Genomic DNA, 24,944 nt, shown 5'->3' with positions numbered 1-24,944 from the left:
TTTACAAAGCGTGAATTGATTACAAACAGGACAGCAAAAATATAAATATTGGTAAAAGAGGTTCATTTGATAGTTTAAAAAAGACAAAAACCTTTATTCTACCATTCTTAAACTTTACAGCAATACTTAATTTGGTAATTGGTGATTTTGGGTAAAATCTAGCAAAATCATCAAAAAATCGTTGAAAACTGGAAAAACACAAATTTGGAATTTTAACTGTTTTTAAATCACTCTAAAATAGAAAAATTCAAATCTTCATAGAATAATAATCAGATCAAACAAAATTCATAGTTAAACAAATTTGAAAATAGCTGATTTTGGGTGAAAAAAGCTAAATTTGGCCCAAAATTGTCAGAAACTGAAAAAAAAAAATGATAAAATTCATTGTTTTTCAGAAATCAATTAAGATGTTAGTGAAAATTAATTTTTATCCTCTATATGAAAAAGTACAATGCTTAAATTCACACTATGTTAACCAGCAAGTAATTTTAAGGATGTTTGCTTGTCATGTTTTGGAATTTTTGTCAGATTTCGAAATACTCTGGTTTTATCCATTTGAATGCCTTAAAATAATTTGCCCATCGACCCCCATTTTTCTATTTATAGTACATTTACATGCATAATTATAAGCCATTTGTTAAAGTCTTATAAAATCTTGTTTATTTTTAATAGTTTTTGTGAACTTTAACTGGTCAATGATAAAGCTATGAAAAATCATGAGAGAACATTTTCCCGCCAAAATTCTAATGGCTTATGTCTCAAAAACAACCACATTGACTCCTATTTAAATTTTTGCTATTTTGATTCCTCAATTAATCCCCTATCAATATATACTAGTGTTATTGAAAGCTATTTATTTTGAAACTGAGCAGCTTGTTGACCATGCATAATGAGAGGTAAAAAGTCTCATTGACCAAAACTGATCATGATTTAAAAGTAAATGGCAAGATACATGGAAATATTTTTTTTAAAAGATTATTCCATAGTTTTCTGTATACATCAAATATCTTTTCATCAGTAAAGTCAGATTCAGCAATGGGAGCAGAATTAGAACCATTCAAACCACAACATTCACCGCATCCTACCGAACACTTCTGAAGACCATTTTGTCTAGACACATCATTTAGTGTTGCAGTTTTGCTTACAGTTGCATCTTATAATGATAAAACTTTTATCAGGTGCAGGAGGAAGTTCCATCAAAATTAGACTAAGTTTTCCACGAGAAATTTCCCAACCATAGTCTGCATGGTCTGTATGATCTATATCAACTTCTTATTACATCCATTTTTTGCACCAATTATACACTCAAACTCAAAGACTATGAAATTGTCCTGAATTGGATGCTTCTTCTCCTGCTATGATGGTATCTGCTTTAATGAAGCCTTATTGATGAAAACTTGACCTTGTTGGTTAAGTTTTTTTAATGAAAGTCCTTTGCCTATCCCAAAAAGCCTAGATGATGAGTTACAACCTGTTATAGAATGCAAAAAGAGCAACAAATTACAAACATCCTCCCAAAGAAACCCTTTAGACTGTTCTATGTTCCATATTTTCATTTTTTCAGATTTAAAAATAACCTATTTGCACTATTGATTAATGATGAATAAGTACAGTAACACGAATAGATCTGTATCTTCACCATATACTATGAATAGTAAAGACAAACACAATCAAAAGATTTGCATCATGAGTCATATTCTTACATTTAATGTTATTATCCTATAGCTTGTCACAAAGCACCTTAATAAGATAGATATAAGAAGATGTGGTTTGTTCAAACTGTTTGACATGAACAGTTCTGTTTAAGTTTTGCAAGTCATAGATGAGGTGAAATTGATGTTCTTCAAAATAATGCCTTTTGTTCTACGCAAATGTGTAATATCTTTAATTGAAGGAAGTTCTTGATAACTTTCAAAAACAATTTCAGGGTCTTTGTGTAATGTCTCCAAATGATACAACATTTGTCTAATGAAGTCGTTGCAATATGCATCCACCATCAAGGATATACTGAAGACCCTCACCATCTATTTATCTATGTTTTAGAAAGTCTGAATCTGACTTTGACTTAGCTTTGGCTGCCAATGTTATTGATTAGTTTGACTTCTTGAAGCTTTAGCTCTAATTTTTTTCGCATTTCATCGATTCTAACGTTTTATTTCAAAAACTTACTGGTTTTTTTTCAACGTTAATAGCAGGCCTGGAGAAACACCTGTTTCAATATTTCTAAGTGAAACATAATTAGTAAAATGATTTCTTTCACTAAGGTACTCAAGAATTGCAAGAGTGTCTACCCTGTCTCGTTCTTTCCTTGTACGATTAGCTTCTTCGTGCTGATCACTAGTCCAGTATGCAACACCAGTGAGATCTTGCATGACACGGTTTTAGTCTACACAAGCTGGCATTGATAGTATTCATTGTGATCGTTGGGATTCACCCATTCCTCTGCCTCAGGTTAGACCTCCATAAGATTTTACACTTCTTATCAAGATCTGTTCTATAGTCAGATCTGTAGAAAACGGTCTGTACATGTATGAAGAAAATAATCTATTATCCAAAGGAACTTTTCATGTCAAACAGTCAAAACAAACAAGTTCTTATTAACGTGCTTTGTGACAAGCTATAGCATAATAACATTAAATGTAAGAATGCAATTGATGATGCAGATCTTCTTATTGTGTAAACAGCATTGCCTTTAGAAGTCATAGTAAATGGTGAAGATAAGGATCTATTAGTGTTACTGTACTTATTCATCATATGGTCCAAGACCACAATTATTTCGTAGTGCATTTCTTTTAGAACATGTGTTGAACTACCTTTGAGACAAATTATATCAAAATTATAGAAAACTTCATCGGCTCTAACTCAAAATATGGACAATTTTATGTTTAAGGAGTCAAGAAATTTTTTGATAGCTTCCGAAGTGCTAAATTTAAACCTTTTTCAGCTAGACCAAATCACTACTTTCCTTGAAAATTCTGGACCCAATTTTTTTTACAGTGACTGTGTAATTTCACCCCTACTTGCAATATGAGGCATTAAACATGGAGAAATAAATTTGGATGGGTATCAAAAAATTGGCAAGTACAACGAAAATCAAGGGACGACAATTGTGGTCTTGGACCGTGTTAATCAACAGTGCAAACAGGTTAGGTATTTTTAAATCTGAAAAAATGAAAATATGGAACATAGAACAGTCTAAAGGATTTCTTTGGGAGGATGGTTGTAATTTGTTGCTCTCTTTGCATTCTATAACAGGTTGTTATTCTTCATCTAGGGTTTTTGGAAAAGGCAAAGGACTTCCTTTAAAAAAACTTAATCACAAATATCAAGATCAAGGCTGCATTAAAGCAGATACCATCTAAGCAGGAGAAGAAGCGCTAACATGTTTATATGGAGGAATTGACATATTTGTCTGGAGAAAATTAAAATCCATAGTTATTACTGGAAACACATTGGTTTAGGTGAAAAGTTTATCACCAACATCAGATAGAGGGCAATTTCATAGTCTTCAAGTGTATTATCAGAAAAAGTTGACATACATCCTACAGATTATGGTTGGGAAATCAAAAATGGGAAACTTTATCAAATTTTGATGGCACTTCCACAGACATGATAAGCTTCTTAACATTAGTAGATGCAACTATAAACAAAACTATGACAACAAACCATTAGTCTGTTGAAAAAATGGTTACTGAAAAATATGAATAGCATTTTTTTCCTGTTTTTGACGATTTTTAGACAAATTTAGCTGTTTTCACCCTAAATCAGTTATTTTACTGTACGTTTTACAATCACTGTGCTTAAACGGCCGTGGGTAACTTAAGTTACCCACAGCCCAAGATGGAGCCGCCTGGCTTCGGTTAGGAAGTTTGCTCCTATATAATTACTATACCATGAATACAAAAGAAATGTTCAGTAATTAAAAAGTTATATAAATCTTTTAGGGAAACTCTGCAATGTAAAACGTGGTTAGTTACTACAAAATAAACGAGTACAGCGCGATTTGCCAAAACACTTATGATGTCCGTAACTTCAAAACAACTTGTCCGTAACTTTTTTCCCTTATACCAATAGGGATGTCCGTAACTTTAGCATGATGTCAGTAACTTTTAAAGAGGTCAATCCTTAGCAGAAATACAGATGAATCAGTCCAAACCTCTAAAGAAGATATGTATGATTTGATACCCGATCTTATTGAACCCCTGAGGTCAATGAAACTGTTAGAAGATTTTAAATCTACCTTTATTACTATAATAAACTGACACATGTTCAATAATATAGACTTCCATCTACTCCTAGATATTGGCATTTTTTTCTCACAATCAACAACACATCACACTAGATATAGTAGAGACCATACCTTTTTGGCTAACAATTCAGAATTATTTAAAGGAAAGAATATCATTTTTTTCCGCCAAGGACTCATCAGTGAACAATAGATAAAGCTAGAAGAATGTTATATAAATTTCGCCGTACCGTCAGATCCCGTTTTATCCCGGGAATATTTTTTTCAAATTTAACGGAAAATCCGTGACACTCTGGTTTATTTTTTCTCTTGTTTAGTTTGAAGCATATCGCTATTGTAAATGTATAAATCTATGTAATAATTAAGGGGTTTGATAGTGTTTATTGTCCTTTAACTGTTTTAATTGTTAATCTTACAATTTTGAAAAAAAGTTACCCACATCCGAAAATAAAGTTACGGACAGTCTGATTATTTTTAACTTGTACGTTACGGACATCTTATACATTTTTTAAAAGGTGGCCTTGCGCTAAAGTGAAGTCAAAATTAACGAATTTGAAGTGATGGTAGGTGATTTCTTTATTCAAAAATCCTATCAATATTTACATAGATCATGAAAAACGTTGCAAAAAGTATATTTCGTATCAACTGTCATCTCAACGAGTTTAGAGTCCGCCATCTTGGGCTGTGGGTAACTTAAGTTTAAGCACAGTGACAATGAATTTTGTTTGATCTAATTATAATTATACCAAGATTTCCGCTTTTCTATTTTGGAGTGATTCAAAAGCAGTTTAAACTCCAAATTGGTGTATTTCCAGTTTTTAACGATTTTTGATTGATTTTGCTATATTTTACCCAAAATCATCATTTTCACAATAAGGAATTGCTGTAAAGTTTTGGAATGATTAAAATAATGGTGTTTGTCTTTATTGAAAAATCAAATGAACTACTTTCACCATTTTTAATATTTTTCCTGTCTGTTTTGGTAATCAATTCACGCTATGTGAATCTCAAATTCCAACAAAAATTGGATGTTTTCACCTAAAATTCCGTTTATTAAAACAAACACCTATTTTTTTTATTATTTTATTTCATAAACACTGTATAAACTGTTGTAAAACTTTTGATTTGAAATGATTATCATAAAAAATGAATGTTTAACAAGATTTTCCCAGTTTTTCTCTATTTTTGACAAATTTTGCTATTTTTCACCCAAAAAAATCCATGTTCCCACTCAGATATCTTGGTAGACTTTTAGTATGATACAAAGAAAGCCATTTGGAATCGAAAAATACAAAAACAAATTCTGTTGCAATTTTTTTGAGGTCAAATGCTATTTTGACTAGACTATTAGTTCTTTTAGACCAACACAGTTTATGATATATCAATTTCTGCATATTGCCATTGTTTATCGAATAATCATATAATATTTGATCTTTTGCAGGCATGGTATATTTCACAGAGATGTTAAACCTGAAAACATATTAATTAAAGTAAGAACCATTCATCATTTCTGATTGTTTTGAGTTCTATGTTTAGGTACAACTTGTTAATTTAAAAACATGGAAATGGCTATTAATCAGCCAATTCATGATGTCAAAGATATGGTCAGGGTTTGTAATAGTTTATTAATCGATAGAACTTCAAAGTGAATTAAAAACTTAGGGTTGAATTAGGAGAACTGGCTATTGACCATTCCATAAGGAACGTTTTTCTTCTGTCCAATGTGTTAATAAGTTTAAGGTCTATAAAAAAGGCAACCAAATCAAATAATACATTAAAATCAAGACTGTTTTTAAAGTTGACACTAGTTTTGATGTTATTATCAATACATGTAAAAGAAAATTTGTTTTCAAATGGTTTTGACATTTAACCAGGATTTCAAATATTTCCAATATTGACCCTATCAGAAGAAAAATCATTTCAAATAACATTTTCAAAAGCATACTCAAAAACAATACAACACCTCTGACATTGGTAATGTGAAAGTCTGCTCATCTGGAAATAGGGATGTTGTTGGTTGATCTCATTATGGTTCTTACCAGACTCTGTTGGATAGTTGTCTCATTGGCCTTCATATAACATCCCCTCAGACCTTATAATCAGCATAAACAGACTCTGTTGGATAGTTGTCTCATTGGCCTTCATATAACATCCCCTCAGACCTTATAATCAGCATAAACAGACTCTGTTGGATAGTTGTCTCATTGGCCTTCATATAACATCCCCTCAGACCTTATAATCAGCATAAACAGACTCTGTTGGATAGTTGTCTCATTGGCCTTCATATAACATCCCCTCAGACCTTATAATCAGCATAAACAGACTCTGTTGGATAGTTGTCTCATTGGCCTTCATATAACATCCCCTCAGACCTTATAATCAGCATAAACAGACTCTGTTGGATAGTTGTCTCATTGGCCTTCATATAACATCCCCTCAGACCTTATAATCAGCATAAAAAAAGCATCTTTAGTTACCAATTGACTTTGAGACCTTGGGTAGTTATAAAATTTGATCAAATTTTTGTTAGCTTCTATTGTCAGAACCAAATGGATATAAGAATATAAGAGACTTTTTATTTAAATGTAGTCATTACTTTATGAGTTAGTATGTTACAAATTTTGTTCAGTGTTTTGGTTAAGTACAAAAAAGGGATTATATTTACATTTTATATACATTTTATGTACATGTTTATTCAACATGTTCTCATTTGCAATATGGTTGATAAAGTACAAGCTTAAGATAAAAGAAAATTATTCAATTATTTAAATTATTCTTATTTGTAAACAACATAATATGTTTTATTATTTATATTTTTGTCTTCTGCTTAAACATACAGTATAAATTGTTTATGTTCTGACATGGTAACGAGAGTTTTGACTCCCACCTTATGTATATATACTTATTCTTCAAGGATTAATCATTACATATAGGTATATTGATTTTTTACAGATCTTATAAGGAGGTTAAGCTCTTGTTAAATCATATATTAATCTCTTTATGTTTGTTCGTTTTTTTTTTATTTTTCAAGAAACACCTTTTGTCTTCTTGATTCAAACTGTTTTAATGGTTGTCTTTTTTTTGTTTCAGGAAGACTTGTTAAAATTAGCAGATTTTGGTTCTTGTAGAAGTGTATACTCAAAACAACCCTATACAGAATATATATCTACCAGATGGTTAGTGTTCTCAATAAAGATGTCATAACCTATACTAATCTGCAGATTATAGATACCATTTAAATATTTAATTAAGCCAAATTATGCAAACTTTACAAAATAAATGTATTTTTCCTCATTGGTATGAAAGTTCATTGAATGAGCTTTAACTTGGCTGTAACATCAGATCCTGTGTGTGCTAAATTTTATCCAATATCACAATATGAAGTGGTGAAATATAAATACAGGAAAATCTCAGACAACAAGGGGCCACATGTTCTAATTCTAAAATAAACATTGAAAACAATGTATTAAGCAGTTGTGATGAATTACACTAGACTGCTTTTCAAAACTAAAGTACTGCTTATGTTGATGTTAAGTAACTTCAAGTTCTTGGTTAATATATTAAAAATGTATCCCACAACATGTATGAATATTCATATCACAATCTGTAAGTTTATGAACTCAATTCAAACAAAAAGGTGGTATCATTTTGAAACACTGTTACTAAAACAGCAATAAAACAATTTACCTCAACCCTTCATCTACCTTTTCCTTGAAATTTCAAAAAATAGGATCTAAATCTTTCAGGATTGAAGAAAAGAATGTTTTTTTGTTCATACAAGTATTTACTAACTGCCACAGTCTGTACAATATACTTCATTTGCAAATAAAAACATCTCTGAATATTTTTGGGAATATCACAACCAAAGCAAAATTACTGGTCTTTTAGATAATTGTTGGTCCTTCGAACGAGGAGTATCTCTGCTACAATCTCACGGAGGGGTGATATCCCTTTGATGAGCTGTTGCCCAGAAACATCCTCAAGTTTTAAAGAGCATTGATAATCTGTTTATCACTATTTTCTTAGGCATTTCTATGATGTTGGATTATGACGTCAAACATTCATTTCCTACTCTACAGAGAAGTTCCCAATAGCACTAGATTATGATGATATAAAAAATTCAATCATAAAAACATCAAGGGTAAATTTGAGAAAATAGTGATTAAACATTTATTCCATGTTTATTGGATGTCATGCAAATCAGGAAAGACCCAATCTTTTTTGTGTAATTTGAATACTGTCTCCACTACAATATATGACAGAAGATTTGTTTATTTGTGTATGTTGCATTTTATAGAAACTAGACATTTCATTATATGATATATAAATGTACACATATAAATTTTTATTTGTTGTCTGAATTATTTATTGGGCACATGATGAACTTTTGTGTAATTTCTATATTTGTAGAGATCTCAATTAAGAACATATAACTATGAATTTTTTGTTTAATATGCAAATGAAATAGTTACCTTAAAATCCTGTGAAACACTTACCAGTATTAATTGAAGGATTGCTTGAGATTATTTATAAATGTTTGGTATTTTAAACCTGTTTACCATAGAATATTTGTATATATTTATTTTTCTGTTTTCACAAGGGCTAAGCAGAACACAGTTACATTTGTCCTACTACTACATATTTGAAAGACAGCCAATGCACAATTGTTTATTTCACAGTTCCTGGTGATCAGATTAATTTAAAGAGTTTCTGTCCTTGATAAATGAGGGGAGGTAGGAGGGGTCCTGAGCCCGAAATCCCGGGCTTAAAAACACGAAATCTTGAGTTCCTGAAATTAAATAACTTTAAATCCCGCATTCAGAAATTAAAAAAAAAAGATTTCTTGGATCCCCAAAGGATCAATCCCCAAATCCCAAGCTTAAAAACACCAGATCCCGGAGTCCTCATAAATGAGACAGGAAGAAAGAGGAGAAATCTTATATACTTATGTAATTCATTATTTATATTACAGGTATAGAGCACCTGAATGTTTATTAACAGATGGTTACTATACATATAAGATGGATATGTGGAGTGTTGGTTGTGTCTTCTTTGAAATTCTCAGGTAAACTACTCAATAAGTTTTTCCTAAAAAAAAGTATACAGAGGAAAGGAGTCATTGATGGCATAGAATGTTTTGCTATATAATTGTTTGCTAGAATATTTTCTATACCTAATCATCTATTATGTAACTTTATTTTCAACTATATGCAAAGACATCTTGATAATTTTTCTTGTAAATATCATGTTTCCAACACTTGAACTGATTACAACTTGAACATTTATCTACTCTTCAAGTTTATAAAATATACAACCTTCTTGTCTGCATTGATATTAGCTGTAATTCTTAACCAAATAGATATTTTGTATATAGAAATATCCTTACAGGTTCATTTAAGTGGCTGATTGATTGATTGTTGATCTATATGTTCAGTGGCAAATATTTCATGTTTTTGTTTTTTTTAACATTATATAAAATCACAATCAGTCCAATAGTTTGGTTCTACAATGTGACTGCTCAGATGAATACAAGTAAACTTTTCCTGTTATAGGAAAACAAGGACAATAATCAAATAATAATCAAACTGTTGCAAGAGTTCTCAAACTTTCAGGGCATTGTGCTTGCTCTATATGAGGCATCACATTTGACATCTGGTCTTTCCAGGTGCTTGCTGAATATTTATAAATCATGCCAAACCAATCAGAACCCTCCCTTTATAGCAAGGGATATACTGCTTGATTGGAGAAGGTCGGATGTGCATAATTCAATATCCACTCATCCGAAAAAAGATAAAAACAGAAGCTTTATATCAATTTTTAAGACATTACTCAATACAAATGACATTCACTTCCTTGACAGTTTTATTGTTTAATATTTAGTCCTGTCAATATTTAAATGGGTGTTAAACAATTTTAAAGTTGAAATGGTAATACAATATGTGTTGCATGTACCAATATGTTCAAAGGGAGATAACTTTTATATTTTAGCTTGCATCCTCTGTTTCCTGGTTCTAATGAAGTAGATCAAATAGCTAAAATCCATGACATTTTAGGAACACCAGATCCTTCAGTACTCAATAAATTAAAAAAGTAAGTAGTAGCAGTCCTATTTAGCTATTATTTGAGAAATTTTCAGTTAAACTAAAGAAAATATGTTTAAGAAAATTGTGAATGTTTGCATTTGAAAGGGAGACATAGAATGTAAATTTAAAGTACTGAAACATATTGTCATCACAAACAAGGCTTTATGTGACCATTAAATATATCACACATACTTTACACAATAATACACAATTTTACTGTAATAAAAGTATAGCATAATAGCAACATTTATATGAGATGATAACTCTACTTCAATACTTTTGTAATAAAAAACATCTTGTTCATAAGGAGACTCATAAACCTAACTGTTATGTTACAGGTCACGAGGAATGAACTTTAATTTTCCATCTAAGAAAGGTAGTGGTATAGAAAGATTACTGCCACATGTTAGCACTGATGCTGTAGAATTAATATATCAAATGACTACATATGACCCAGATGAGAGAATGTCAGCCAAACAAGCTTTGAGACATCAGTATTTCAAAGATCTCAGGTAAATATTCTATTGAAGTGATTCGTTGGCAGAGGGAATTATACACATTTACCATCATAAGTACTGTAAATTCAGAAATTATTGTGTGCATTTATTATTGCGATTTTGTCGTTTTAAAGTTAAACTAGAACACACCCGCGAAATCGCAGGTATATACAGCTTGTGGACTGTTGTAGGATGATTTTTTTTTTGGTAAAAGATAGTATGTATGGGAAATTTAATAAAAGGTATCAACAGCCTTATTCCTTGTTCAAAAGTCCGATATGTGTTTCCTATCTGTTAAATTCAAATATTTTCGTGTGTCTGGCCTCAGACCACAATTATTCTTCTCCTTTGCTACAATGCTTCTTTTGGTAAAAGTCAAATTAAATTAACAATTTGCACCGTTTCAAACATGAAATAAATCTAACTGCTTAAATATAGACCATTTTTAGTCTAATAAAATATGCTTCTAGGACAATCCGTCAGTGTCTTTTTTTTTCTTTTGAGAGCCTTATTAAGATGTCAATGGTAGGATATGCATCATGTATAAATGACTAAGGCTAATTTGAGGGGTGGTCGGAGGGCTTAAAACCATGAAATCTAGAGATGCAGAATTAAAAGAAATGCATATCCCGAAATCACAAAATCGAAAAATATATTCCCAGAACCAGTAAGGATCAATCCCCAAATCCCGAGCTTAAAAACACACGATTCCGACGCCTCGTAAAATGCTTGCCTACTTCTAATCTCTACCTTAATTTCATTTTTGCCAAATCACTATTTTCCCTTTTAACAATAAATTTTTATGCCCCATTTATGGACATTATGTTTTCAGGCTAGTCTGTCCGTCCGCCCGTTCGCTCGTTCGTCCGTCCGTCCATGTCTGTCTCAATTCTGATTAAAGTTTTTGGTGGAGGTAGTTTTAGATGAAGTTAAGCATGTTTTACTTATTTATATATATATATGAAAGTGGTATGACCCCTTAAGTAGTAAACATTTTAAAGAAAACAGTAGACAGAATCAGGGCCAACTTTCTATACTAATATATATACTAACATAAAAAGTCCCTGACAGAATACAGATAGTCTCTATAAATTAAAGTAGTATATAATCGTAGTTAACATGTCGATAAACGCGAAAAATAATTATCATAATAGTTGTGGTTCTTGCGATCTAAACACTGTGATATGAAACGCGAAAAATAATTGTCCTCTCTAAGGAGGTATGATATTTGTAGTTATTGCGTTCTTAACACCATGATACGGAGGACGCTCTGAATGGCTTATTTTTTTCTCCATTTTTGTTATCCATCGTACGATTGGTTGTACTTGTGTCAAATATTTTACTTATTTTGATATATATATTATATAACTGGTATGACCCCTAAAATAGTAAACATTTCAAAGAAAACAGTGAACAGAATACAGAGAGTCTCTATATATTAAAAAAACATGATCGTAGTTTACATATAAATAAACGCGAAAAATAATTATTGTCCTCTATAAGGAGGTATAATAGTTGTGGTTCATGCGATCTAAGCCCCATGCTATGGAGAACGCTCTGATTGGCTTATTTATTTTTCATATTTAGTTATCTATCATACGATTGGTTGTATTTGTGCATCTTTCAAACCGGAAATCTAATCTATGACTAAACGGAAATCTAATCAATGACTAAAAGTTAGTCCGATGACGGAATCATATCCGGACTTTTTTTTTGTCGTTTTTCTCCCAAAATAACTCAATCTGAATAATCATAAGAATAGAAGACAAATGCGACTATGCATGTTACCTATAGGACACAGAGGCATGACGATTGATTTATTGTAGAAGGAAGAGAAGCGACACCAAAAATGAGGTCTTCTCGTTTAATAGTATAGATGCGATTTTAATTTTTACGATTTTGAGAAAAGTCATGCTTAAACAGTTAAATTATCACAAAATATGAGTTTTAATAATTGCGTTTAAAACTCTGTCGCATTATTTGCAATAATAAAAACCTTGCAATAATTTCTGAATTTACAGTATTTGATTCCCTTACATATTTTTCTGATTTAGACATTCCTTTTTTACTCCCTTCTAAAATTCAATTGCTACTTTGATCAAACATGTTTCAATGAACATTTTAATTTGTGAGGTTTTCTAGTAATATTTCTTGAACATTTCAACCTTATTTGAAGAAGGAAAACATTGTTTTATTTTGAAACAAAACATATGAAAATGTATTGCTTTGTATTCTGCAGAAAACAAATTTTATTTTCAATTGAAAAATGCATGGTACTTAAAAATTACAATATTCATCAGTTTATTTCAAATAGACTTTTGATAAAAGTTGAAATCTTGTGTCTAAAGGTATAGGTAAAGAAAGAACTTATATCTATGTCTATGGTAGAACAATATAGTGTTTGTAATTTTGCATCTTTCAAAATGCTGGATTGCAATCTTAATATAAAAAGATCCTTAAATTTTTTATTGGATTTTTATAGGGATGCTGATAAAAGGGCAGCCATGATGGCCAAAGCAAAACAACAACAGCAACAGCAGCATGAAGAAAAGGAAAAGAAAACTTTAGATTTAACTAAACCAGTGCCTCCATCAGAAATAACTGCTTCACCTGATATGGACACATCACGATCAGAAAAGAAGAAATCTGATTCTGATGCCAGCAGTAGTACAATAGTACCTAGTCTACCTAAAGCTCAATCCTTACCCAGTCATCCTCATTTATTTAAAGATAGAAAACGAGTTCCTGTAAGTTGGGATTATATTGTTGTATGGTGTTTAAATTTAAAAAAAACTATTATCAAATCCCTTAAAGGGTAACTGCTTTCTCCTACTTTCTATCTTAAGAAGAAAAAAACAATTTATGAATGGCATAACATTCATATGAAATTCTGTTTGCATTATAAATTGGATATTGATATTGATCAGTTATAGAAAATGAAAAGCATGAAATCAGATTTATGACAAGTATATAATTTGGATAAATTGTGTGAAAAGGGAGATAATTCAGTGTGTTACTAAATATATTAGAATTATATATTTTGTCTGACTTTTAACATTCAAATGAGATGCTAATGTATTGCTTTTCTTTCTATTTCAGAGAAGAAATAAGAAATTAATAGAAAGCCATCAATTTACAAATCACACAGGACTTAATCTTCCGAAAGTTCCGATGCATACAGGTTCAATAAACCCCTCATTTCATGCTGCTGCTTTCTCAGGGTCTTATAGTGCATTACATAACAATGGAACTATGTCTTTACTACCAAGTATAAATAGTACTTATAAACCACATAAAGTGAGTACTATTCAATTATATTGATAGTTAATCATACTTTGATATCCATGACAATTTTATGTTTTCTTTGCATATTTTTTACTTGCCTAATCACAATTGAAATTCATAGAAAAGAAAAAGAGAACAACCATATACTTATGATATCATCAGTTTCTAAAACAAAATTACAACAAGCAGGAAAGCAGAGTTAAATAGAAAAAGAATGGTGGTTTTTATGCCCCACCTACGATAGTAGAGAGGCATTATGTTTTCTGGTCTGTGGCTCCGTTCGTCAGTCCGTCCGTCTGTTCAACTGTCCGTCCGTTCGTTTGTTCGTCTGCAGGTTAAAGTTTTTTGGTCAAGGTAGTTTTTGATGAAGCCGAGGTACAATCAACTTGAAACTTAGTACACTTGTTGCTTATGATATGATCTTTCTAATTTTAAAGCCAAATTAGACTTTCGACTTCAATGTCACGGTCAACTGAACATAGAAAATGAAAGTGGGAGTTTCAGGTTAAAGTTTTTGGTCAAGGTAGTTTTTGATGAAGCTGAAGTCCAATGAACCTGAAACTTAGTACACTTGATGCTTTTGTTATGACCTTTTTATACGACCGCAAATTTTGAAAAAATTTTCGTCGTATATTGCTATCACGTTGGCGTCGTCGTCGTCGTCGTCGTCGTCGTCCGAATACTTTTAGTTTTCGCACTCTAACTTTAGTAAAAGTGAATAGAAATCTATGAAATTTTAACACAAGGTTTATGACCATAAAAGGAAGGTTGGTATTGATTTTGGGTGTTTTGGTCCCAACATTTTAGGAATTAGGGGCCAAAAAGGGCCCAAATAAGCATTTTCTTGGTTTTCGCACTATAACTTTAGTTTAAGTTAATAGAAATCTATGAAATTTTGACACAAGGTTGATGACCACAAAAGAAAGGTTGGGATTGATTTTGGGAGTTTTGGTTTTAACAGTTTAGGAATTAGGGGCAAAAAAAGGGCCCAAATAAGCATTATTCTGGGTTTTCGCACAATAACTTTAGTTTAAGTAAATAGAAATCAATGAAATTTAAACATAATGTTTATGACCACAAAAGGAAGATTGGTATTGATTTTGGGAGTTTAGGTCCCTACAGTTTAGGAATTAGGGGCCAAAAAGGGACCCAAATAAGCATTTTTCTTGGTTTTCGCACCATAACGTTAGTATAAGTAAATAGAAATCTATGAAATTTAAACACAAGGTTAATGACCATAAAAGGAAAGTTGGTATTGATTTTGGGAGTTTTGGTCCCAACAGTTTAGGAAAAAGGGGCCCAAAGGGTCCAAAATTAAACTTTGTTTGATTTCATCAAAATTGAATAATTGGGGTTCTTTGATATGCTGAATCTAACTGTGTATGTAGATTCTTAACTTTTGGTCCTGTTTTCAAATTGGTCTACATTAAGGTCCAAAGGGTCCAAAATTAAACTTAGTTTGATTTTAACAAAAATTGAATCCTTGGGGTTCTTTGATATGCTGAATCTAAAAATGAACTTAGATTTTTTATTATTGGCCCAGTTTTCAAGTTGGCCCAAATCGGGGTCCAAAATTAAACTTTTTTGATTTCATCTAAAATTGAATAAATGGGGTTCTTTGATATGCCAAATCTAACTGTGTATGTAGATTCTTCATTTTTGGTCCCGTTTTCAAATTGGCCTACATTAAGGTCCAAAGAGTCCAAAATTAAACTAAGTTTGATTTTAACAAAAATTAAATTCTTGGGCCTCTTTGATATGTTGAATCCAAACATGTACTTAGATTTTTGATTATGGGCCCAGTTTTCAATTTGGTCCAAATCAGGATCTAAAATTATTATATTAAGTATTGTGCAATGGCAAGAAATATCTAATTTCACAATATTGTGAAATAGCAAATTTTTTTTTCAATTAGAGTTATCTTTCTTTGTCCAAAATAGTAAGCAAGAAATATCTTATTGCAAAATTTTTTTTTGATTGGAGTTATCTTTCTTTGTCCAGAATCAACTTAAATCTTTGTTATATACAATATACAATGTATATTCACTTTTTACTACCAACTGATAAATTTAGATAATCTTTACCATTCAGTGATAACAAGCAGTTTTTTTACATTTTATTTAGTTTATTTTATGATGTATTTAAATAAGTAGTTATTGTTGCAAACTCCATTAGAATATTTTAATTGAGATTAGTTTTGGAATAAGGGAAAGGGGGATGTGATTAAAAAATTGGGTTCAATTTTTCTCATTTGAAATTTCATAAATAAAAAGAAAATTTCTTCAAACATTATTTTGAGAGGATTAATATTGAACAGCATAGTGAATTGCTCTTAGAGAAAACAAAATTTTTAAGTTCATTAGAACACATTCATTCTGTGTCAGAAACCTATGCTGTGTCAACTATTTAATCACAATCCAAATTTAGAGCTGAATCCAGCTTGAATGTTGTGTCCATACTTGCCCCAACCGTTCAGGGTTCAACCTCTGCGGTCGTATAAAGCTACGCCCTGCGAAGCATCTGGTTAATTTTAAAGCCGGATTAGACTTTTGTCCCATTTAAATGGTTCATGGAACATGGAATATGATGGCGCCAGTGGGGCATCCGTGTACTTTGGACACATTCTTGTTTAAATCATGGGTAATAAAATTTAAACACAAAAATGATAACTTTTTCAATTGAAAAGAAGATGTTGATTAATGATACATGACATTATCCTGTTGCTAGGAATGACACATGACATTAATATGTTGCTAGGAATGACACATGACATTAATCTGTTGCTAGGAATGATACATGACATTAATCTGTTGCTAGGAATGACACATGACATTAATCTGTTGCTAGGAATGACACATGACATTAATCTGTTGCTAGGAATGACCCATGACATTATCATGTTGCTAGGAATGACACATGACATTAATCTGTTGCTAGGAAAGACACCTGTTGCAGTAGGGACATCATTGAGGCTTAAATTTTTTTGTTCCTTTTTTTTCCTGTTTTATATAACGTTCCAACACAGCAGATTGTCATGTAGTTACAATAAAATTGTTATTCATAGTTTTTCATGGAAAAAGTAACAAAATTAAAGTAAAACAAACATTCAAAATAGGAAAGCACATTGAAATATCAACTAGCAATAGTTTTATCTTTTCAGGCAAACAGTAAAGCAACAAAGAATATATTGAGTACAAACACTTATCTCCCTTCGCTAGATAGACGAGGGGCAGGATTTTAGCAGTCTATTGTAACCATGACAATTCTATATACAGTTCTGTTGATGACTGAGATATTGTTTGAATGTGCAGATGTGAAGCCATATTTAGATATTCATTATTTTGTGGTAGCCATGTTTTACAATTAGTAAGCTGCATCATTTTAATAGAACGCAGTGTTTTTTATCAAGAAATCTGTTCTATTCTGACAGTGCTATATCTTTTAAAACATTGTTCTGTAAGCACCTTTATTGTTTACACAATTTTAAAGTCCATAAAAAGAACAGAAATTTCTAGTCATTGGCCGTTTCAGAATCTGAAAGACTGTATGTTATTTGTTTGTTCATACCTCAAAATGATAATAATGTCACATCATTGGTTGAACTTCCATTGTTTATGATGATATGCACTTTTGAAAATATAACCCAGAATTCATTAGATTCTGAAACGGCCAATTACATTATGTAAACATCTGTATGGCTAGTCATTTTGTTGACAGACATTGCTCAAGAATCTGCCAGTTATTTTCACCAAATGTCAGGAGATAGCTAACTGTAGCATCTCTTACAATTCCATCACGTTTTCACAGATTTAGTTGATATAGATACCAAACATTTTACTACTTGACGAACAAACAACAATGTGATATTCATATACAGAAAATTACAGAAATTAGTTGATGCGACATCAATTATTCATGTAGCATTTGAAATCTTTCATTGTACTCACTATTGACAGGGTATATGGTTATCTTCTTAACTCTTAAGAAATGAGCTTGTTCATACTTATTTATATATACAAACATCAGAACCATATATGTGTTTTTTAGTTTCATGTATGTTTTTTCAAATGTTTTTGATTGGTTTTGAAGATGTTCTGAAAGATAATTTGAATTCCATTTTTTTCATATTATTAATTTACTATTTTCACACGTTGTCTCCTTGGCAATTATACCATATCCTTCCTTTTATTTTTATTAATATATTGCTTTATTTAAGTAAAATATATTTGATAATACAGTTGAGAATTACAAATTTATTGTGAGACTGGTTTTTGCATAACATAGACCATTCCTGAACCTCTAATCTCTACATTTTTTTAACCCTTGTTCAGATTATCAGAATTATTCCAGTTAAAATTATATTTTCTTATTGCATAAAACTTTTCTTTGAGGACATCTTCTTGAGTAGATTTTTAGCATGTTACTGTGATAATGTGTGATGATGGCATTCATTTTAGAAAACCAAGTAAATTGTTAGTTAAATGTATAACCTATTTATTGTGAAGGATGATAGTGAGTTTTATGTGAAAAAGACCTTAATAACAGTATTCATTTTAGTTGTACATAGTATTTTATACATGATTAATGACAATGCATTTATAATGTGTAACCAACTGTGATTTGTCATTTAGATGGTGCCATTGTTCAAGTCATTCTAACACTAACACCTTTATATTTTGGGAGAAGTGTCTTATATGACCCTCCAATTCAGGATTCAACTTGTGGTAAATTGTTTCTGTTAAACTTGACCTGTAATTTAGCACAAAAGCAGTATTTATTTTGGATGCAAATGAAATAAAACCTTTTGACACGAATGAAATACAATTTTTTTTTAAATATACTTCTATGAATGATTGATTACAAGATTTCTATTTTGAAAAGTGTTAAGATTGCAATTATGTCACTGTTTCATTTAAGACACCAGTCCAAATGCTTGCAATCACTTGTGAAATAGTTCCATGTTTTTCACTATATATATACATGTACCATGTACCGTTCACAAGTTTTCTTTTTTGGACTAATTAGATACTGTTCAAGACAAAAAATGTAAACTGAAAAAATCACATGCAATTTTTTTTTTAAATATTTGGAAGGTGAATGTTTATACATCAACAAGATTTAGCTTCTTTATATATAAATTCATCAGAATAAAAGCAAGTAGATCTATGGGTCACCATATAGCTATCCACAATGAGACACTGCTGATACCAGTGACCTTCAGTGTTTTTTTAAGCCTTTTTTGGTTATGAAGGTCATGGTATAAACTATGATTATGAAGCTCATTTAGTGTACTTATTTTAAGTTGGTTTTCGTTTTGTTTAGCTGATGACATCATATGAATAGGGTATATTTTGCATGATTTTTTGTCAACCGAAATCTAAATTGTATTCCACAAAAAGCAATGTATATATTTTCATTGCAACAGAGAGCATAAAAAGTTACATGGAATAGAATGTTGGATGTATCATTTATATTAATATATTAGATGACTTTACAATGGCATCAACCCTGTGATTAAATGTTAATTATATGTAAATTTTATTTTTGTTAATTATGTTATTGCCAAAAGCTTTCAGTTTTCTATAACCTTTGTGTAACCTTCAGATCATGTTGGAAGAATTCATTCTTCTTGTTATGGAAATGTTATAGTTTCCAGCAACTCAGTTATGTATAGGTTTTTGTTACATTATCAATTTAAATTTTATTAATTCTTTTAAAAATGTTGCATTTTATACATTATAGACTTTAAAAAATAATTGGCAAATATATTGGATTTTATATATTTGAATATTTAAAGGTGAATGTGGATACATAGACAAGGTTTAGGAAATTTTATGTCAATCACTAAAACCTTGGATTTTTTTAAAACATTTTATTTTATTTAGAGTATTAAAGATTTCATTTATATCAGCAAAAAACAGAATAATTTGACAAACTGAACTAATTTTAGAAAATCATGATAAGTTTGAGATGAATTGGATATTTATAACGAAGCTTATACACGGTACTTTGAATGAATTTTTATAGAAATATTTCTTTTTTTGTTATATCATTCAGGAGAATAGGTATTTTTTTATATCTGAATAGAATAAAGAATAAATCTTACGGTACCGGTAATCAAGTTTTTTTAATATTTACATGTTACTGTACTTGAATTCTTTATATATCATTTTATGATGTTTTTGACTTGAGGCAAACCAAAAATTGCAAGTCCATAAGAAGATTTTTTATAACTATTAAAAACACCTTGAATACCAACATTTGAACAAGAAACAAAATGTACACAGTATTATAAGGACTAAGTGCCTTGTTATAATAAATAAATGTCCCTGTTAGCTGATATTGTGTTGTATCAAATCAGTATTGTTAACCCTTTGATATTTTGATCCTGTTAATAAATTGGGTATCTTGTTAAATAACCGCATGTACTCTCAGTTTGTTAAAGCAGTATATTTATGGTGGCATTCAAGTTACACAAATTGAACTTATGACGAGTTCATTCTTGGTCTTTTTAGCAGATATATTTCTTGATGTTTTAAGTTGTTACATTTGAAGAAACGTGACTGCTATTTGATTCAAATTTGAAAAGAAAAATGTTATTATAAAGAAAATAGTAATATCTGTTAATTTTGATAATCACTTTTGAAGTTCTTAATTTTCATTTTAGCAAGTTTATGATATAACCACTGATTTCTATATATACATGTGAACAAACTGCCACTACATTATGAGGGTTCTCATGCTCCATGATATTTTTAAGAGAGCACATTACAACCTTTATTTGTCAGCTCAAGTTTGATTTCCACTGTGTTAGGTGATACCATTCACAAATTATAATTATTTGTAAAATGTTTAGGAAAAAAAACCTATTTATTTTATTTTACAATTTAGTGCTTTTCTGAGTGTTATACTTAGCCTTTCAATTTATGCCTAATGTAGTGGCCAAAAAAGTGGGTATATTATTTTGAATGATACTTTTTTTTTAAGACTTATTTGGTCTTAGTTTGCAAATCCATTGTTAAAGGTTAAACATAGGTTACGTTTTCTGTTGGTTATGAAAATTCAATAAAGTATTGTTGTTAAATATATATTAATATATATATATAGACAACAGGGAATTCAGGGAGCGTCTTTTGGTTGTGCAAGCTTTTTATTTGTTTATTCAGTTGATTTATAATTAATTTTTGGCTTTTTGTTTTTCACTTTTTGATCAGACATTCTTGATAAAAATGTATTATTTATATCAAATTTATTTCAGTCTTCAAATTTTGAGTTCTTTTTCTAATATAATTTTCCAATAATTTTCTAATGTTTTTTATATGAACTTGCACAATTGTTTTCAAATTTTGCTGCTTTATTTAAGATTAAATAATGAACAGAAATGTTGTTGTTGTTGGCTGATTACATTCTAAATATTATCCTATTTTACTATCTATTTTCTTTTAAATTTTTCTATTTAATGTTAAAACATTTTGTTTTCTTGAAGCTTATTCTTAGAAAACCAAACAATAAAACTGAATTAATAAAGAAACATACTGACTCCCTTGTATTTTATGTTAGTATCTTAGTGAAAATCAATCCCCGTCCAACATTTTATATAAGTTTTTATTTTAATATGTGTTTTTATTTCTTATTCTGTGATATTGAAGCAGTGTAACATATCATTTTAACTTGGTTATTTAATTATTTAAAAGTCCTACTTGAAAGGAAATGATTAAAAATATCTATATACATTTCAGTTTTGTTTTCATTTATTTTACCGATTTGTATAGCTTGCACTGTATAAAATAACAGGAAGTAAGTAAGTAAATTGTTTATTATAGTGACATGTGTTTTTCACAAAATATAATATATGGTCCAAGGACACAGTTATAGTCCTTTGGTTTTCGTTGTCTACAAATATAGTCTCTAGTGTAAACAGTGTATAACTTGCATGTTTTATTTGATGTACTTTCCCAGTTTATTTCTTGATATTAAATGCATGAAATATTAAGTAGGGGGATGCAATTACATGTTTAAAAAAATTAGGTGCTGACTCTTTATGTTAAGTAGTGATTTGGTCCAGTTCAAAAAGGTCAAATTTTGTCACGTCTGAAGCTGTCAAACTGAATTCTATACCCCCTTAACACAGAATTGTCAATATTTTGAGTTAGGGCTGGTATAATTTTCTATAATTTTGATATTTTTTGTCTCACTGGCAGTACACTTCACTGTAAAAATCTTTTTGAGAAAAGGCAGGTACGATATTTTTATACCCCCACTTTAAAAAAGAGGGGGTATACTGTTTTACCTCTGTCTGTCCTTCCGTCCCATGAATATTTTTCGTCTCATTTTTCTCAGGAACTACAATACAAGGATTTCTGAAATTTGGTTTCAGGGTTTATCTAAATCAGCTATACCGTGTGATGCGTTTTCAGATTGATCACTTGACAACTTCCTGTTTACCGAACACTTGCATATTTTTACACTATTAATATTATCCACTTGCTGCGGGGGTATCATCAGTGAGCAGTAGCTCGCAGTTTCACTTGTTAATTTGAATTTATTGTCGAAAAGAAATACACTATGAAATAACTGGCCATATACAGTGAAATATAAAAACAATAATTAGAACACCTGACCCTTTGGGTCTATAAGTCACTTTTAAACAGTATGTTCATAAGCAAGTGGTAAACAAATATCTGTGTAACCACCATGATAGTCTTTTGAAATCCTAGACACTTTAAATATGATCAAACCAAAGATTTTAAAATGTGTATTTGTTAATACTTTGCTAAGCACACATCACTTTGTTGTAAGGACAAAAATTGATGAGTGTGAAGACAAAACACTGAACAGTTCTGCAAAACAAGATCTGCAAATCATTCAACATAATGCGGATTCATTATTTTCCTTTGAATATCAATATTTAAGGATTTCTTTGGCACTAGTGAAACAATAATTTTAAGTCTTCGACAGAGTATAATTATTTAAAGGAGTAGTACGCAGCATTTGACAAAATCACAAAATTCTAAATTGGTACAAATGTAAATAAAACTATTCACAGTAGCAAAAATTATATGTCATTGTTTTGTGTTTTTGGCAAAAACAGAAATAGATAAAGGGAAATTCTGAACAGCAAAACAGATCAGAAACGAGTTATATGTATGTTCAAATTTTGATCTTGTCTAATGATTTTGTGCAGAAGTGGTGTTTGGACTTGGAAAATTCACTGAAATAATCAGTTTCACTCACTTGTTGAATACTTTCCTGCCACAGCAGCTTGAACCATATGTACAAAGGTTTATATTATAGAAGGTAGAAGATCTTTATGCTTCATACTTGTATGCAGATGCTTTGTTACAAAGTTTCATTCTGTTTTATGTCCAATGTCCTTGACCTCATGTTCCTAGTTCAGATAATGTTTGAAAACTAGAGGCTCTCAAGAGCCTGTGTAGCTCACCTTGGTATATGTGCATATTAAACAATGGACACAGATAAATATATACAAAATTGTGTTTTGATGATGGTGATGTGTTGGTAGATCTTACTTTACTGAACATTCTTGTTGTTACAATTATCTCTATCTATAATGAATTTGGCCCAGTAATTACAGTGGAAAATATTTTCTGAAACTCTACAAAAATTTATGAAAAATGTAAAAAAATTACTATAAACTTAAAGGCAATAACTCCTAAAGGGGTCAACTGACCATATTGGTCGTGTTGACTTATTTGTAAATCTTACTTTGCTGAACATTATTGCTGATTTACTGTTGATCTCTATCTATAATATTATTCAAGATAATAACCAAAAACAGCAAAATTTCCTTAAAATTACCAATTCAGAGGCAGCAACCCACAACTGGTTGTTCGATTCATCTGAAATTTTCAGGGCAGATAGATCTTGATCTGATAAACAATTTTACCCATGTCAGATTTTTTTCTAAATGCTTTAATTTTTTAGTTATAAGCCAAAAACTGCATTTTACCACTATGTTCTATTTTTAGCCATGGTGGCCATCTTGGTTGGTTGACCAGGTCACCGGACACAATTTTTAAACTAAATACCCCAATGATGATTGTGGTCAAGTTTGGTTTAATTTGGCTGAGTAATTTCAGAGGAGAAGATTTTTGTAAAAGATTACTAAGATTTACCAAAAATGGTTAAAAATTGACTATAAATGGCAATAACTCCTAAAGGGGTCAACTGATCATTTCAGTCGTGTTGACTTATTTGTAAATCTTGCTTTGCTGAACATTATTGCTGTTCACTGTTTATCTCTATCTATAATATTATTCAAGATAATAATCTAAGAACAGAAAAATGTCCTTAAAATTACCAATTCAGGAGCAGCAACCCAACAATGGGTTGTTTGATTCATCTAAAATTTGAAGGGCAGATAGATCTTGACCTGATAAACAATTTAACCCCATGCCAGATTGCTCTAAATGCTTTGGTTTTTGAGTTATAAGCCAAAATCTGCATTTTACCCCAATGTTCTATTTTTAGCCATGGCGGCCATCTTGGTTGGTTGACCAGGTCACTGGACACAATTTTTAAACTAGATACCCAAATGATGATTGTGGCCAAGTTTGGTATTTGGCACAATAGTTTCAGAGGAGAAGATTTTTGTAAAGGTTAACGACGACGTCAACGACAGGCGCTGGACGCAAAGTGATGGGAAAAGCTCACTTGGCCCTTCGGGCCAGGTGAGCTAAAAAGATGTTTGTCACTAAAATAAATGCTGATTATGAGTACCATATTGTGATAAACTTGTTTGGTATATGGTACATTGATCATTCTAATGCAACATTGTTTGTGATATTTATTTTCATTGGATAAGTTCAACAA

General features: G+C 30.7%; 1 protein-coding gene across 3 annotated transcripts in view; it reads left to right on the top strand.

Moving 5' to 3' along the window:
• LOC134712110 (MAPK/MAK/MRK overlapping kinase-like) overlaps positions 1-21,844 on the top strand; it is a 51,556-nt gene extending 29,712 nt beyond the window's left edge. For all 3 annotated transcript variants that reach the window (XM_063573275.1, XM_063573274.1, XM_063573276.1), the window contains exons 6-13: positions 5,688-5,736; positions 7,337-7,422; positions 9,219-9,311; positions 10,235-10,336; positions 10,668-10,841; positions 13,309-13,573; positions 13,926-14,123; positions 17,272-21,844. In XM_063573275.1, the coding sequence (XP_063429345.1) occupies positions 5,688-5,736; positions 7,337-7,422; positions 9,219-9,311; positions 10,235-10,336; positions 10,668-10,841; positions 13,309-13,573; positions 13,926-14,123; positions 17,272-17,352 (1,048 nt within the window). In that variant the 3' untranslated portion in view covers positions 17,353-21,844. The remainder of the gene's footprint in view (positions 1-5,687; positions 5,737-7,336; positions 7,423-9,218; positions 9,312-10,234; positions 10,337-10,667; positions 10,842-13,308; positions 13,574-13,925; positions 14,124-17,271) is intronic.
• Positions 21,845-24,944: the final 3,100 nt, after the last annotated feature.

This window comes from Mytilus trossulus, chromosome 3 (assembly GCF_036588685.1).
Source record: "Mytilus trossulus isolate FHL-02 chromosome 3, PNRI_Mtr1.1.1.hap1, whole genome shotgun sequence".
NCBI lineage: Eukaryota > Metazoa > Mollusca > Bivalvia > Mytilida > Mytilidae > Mytilus > Mytilus trossulus.
Note: the sequence above shows the minus strand (reverse complement) of the source record. Positions and strands in the feature narration are given on the sequence as shown.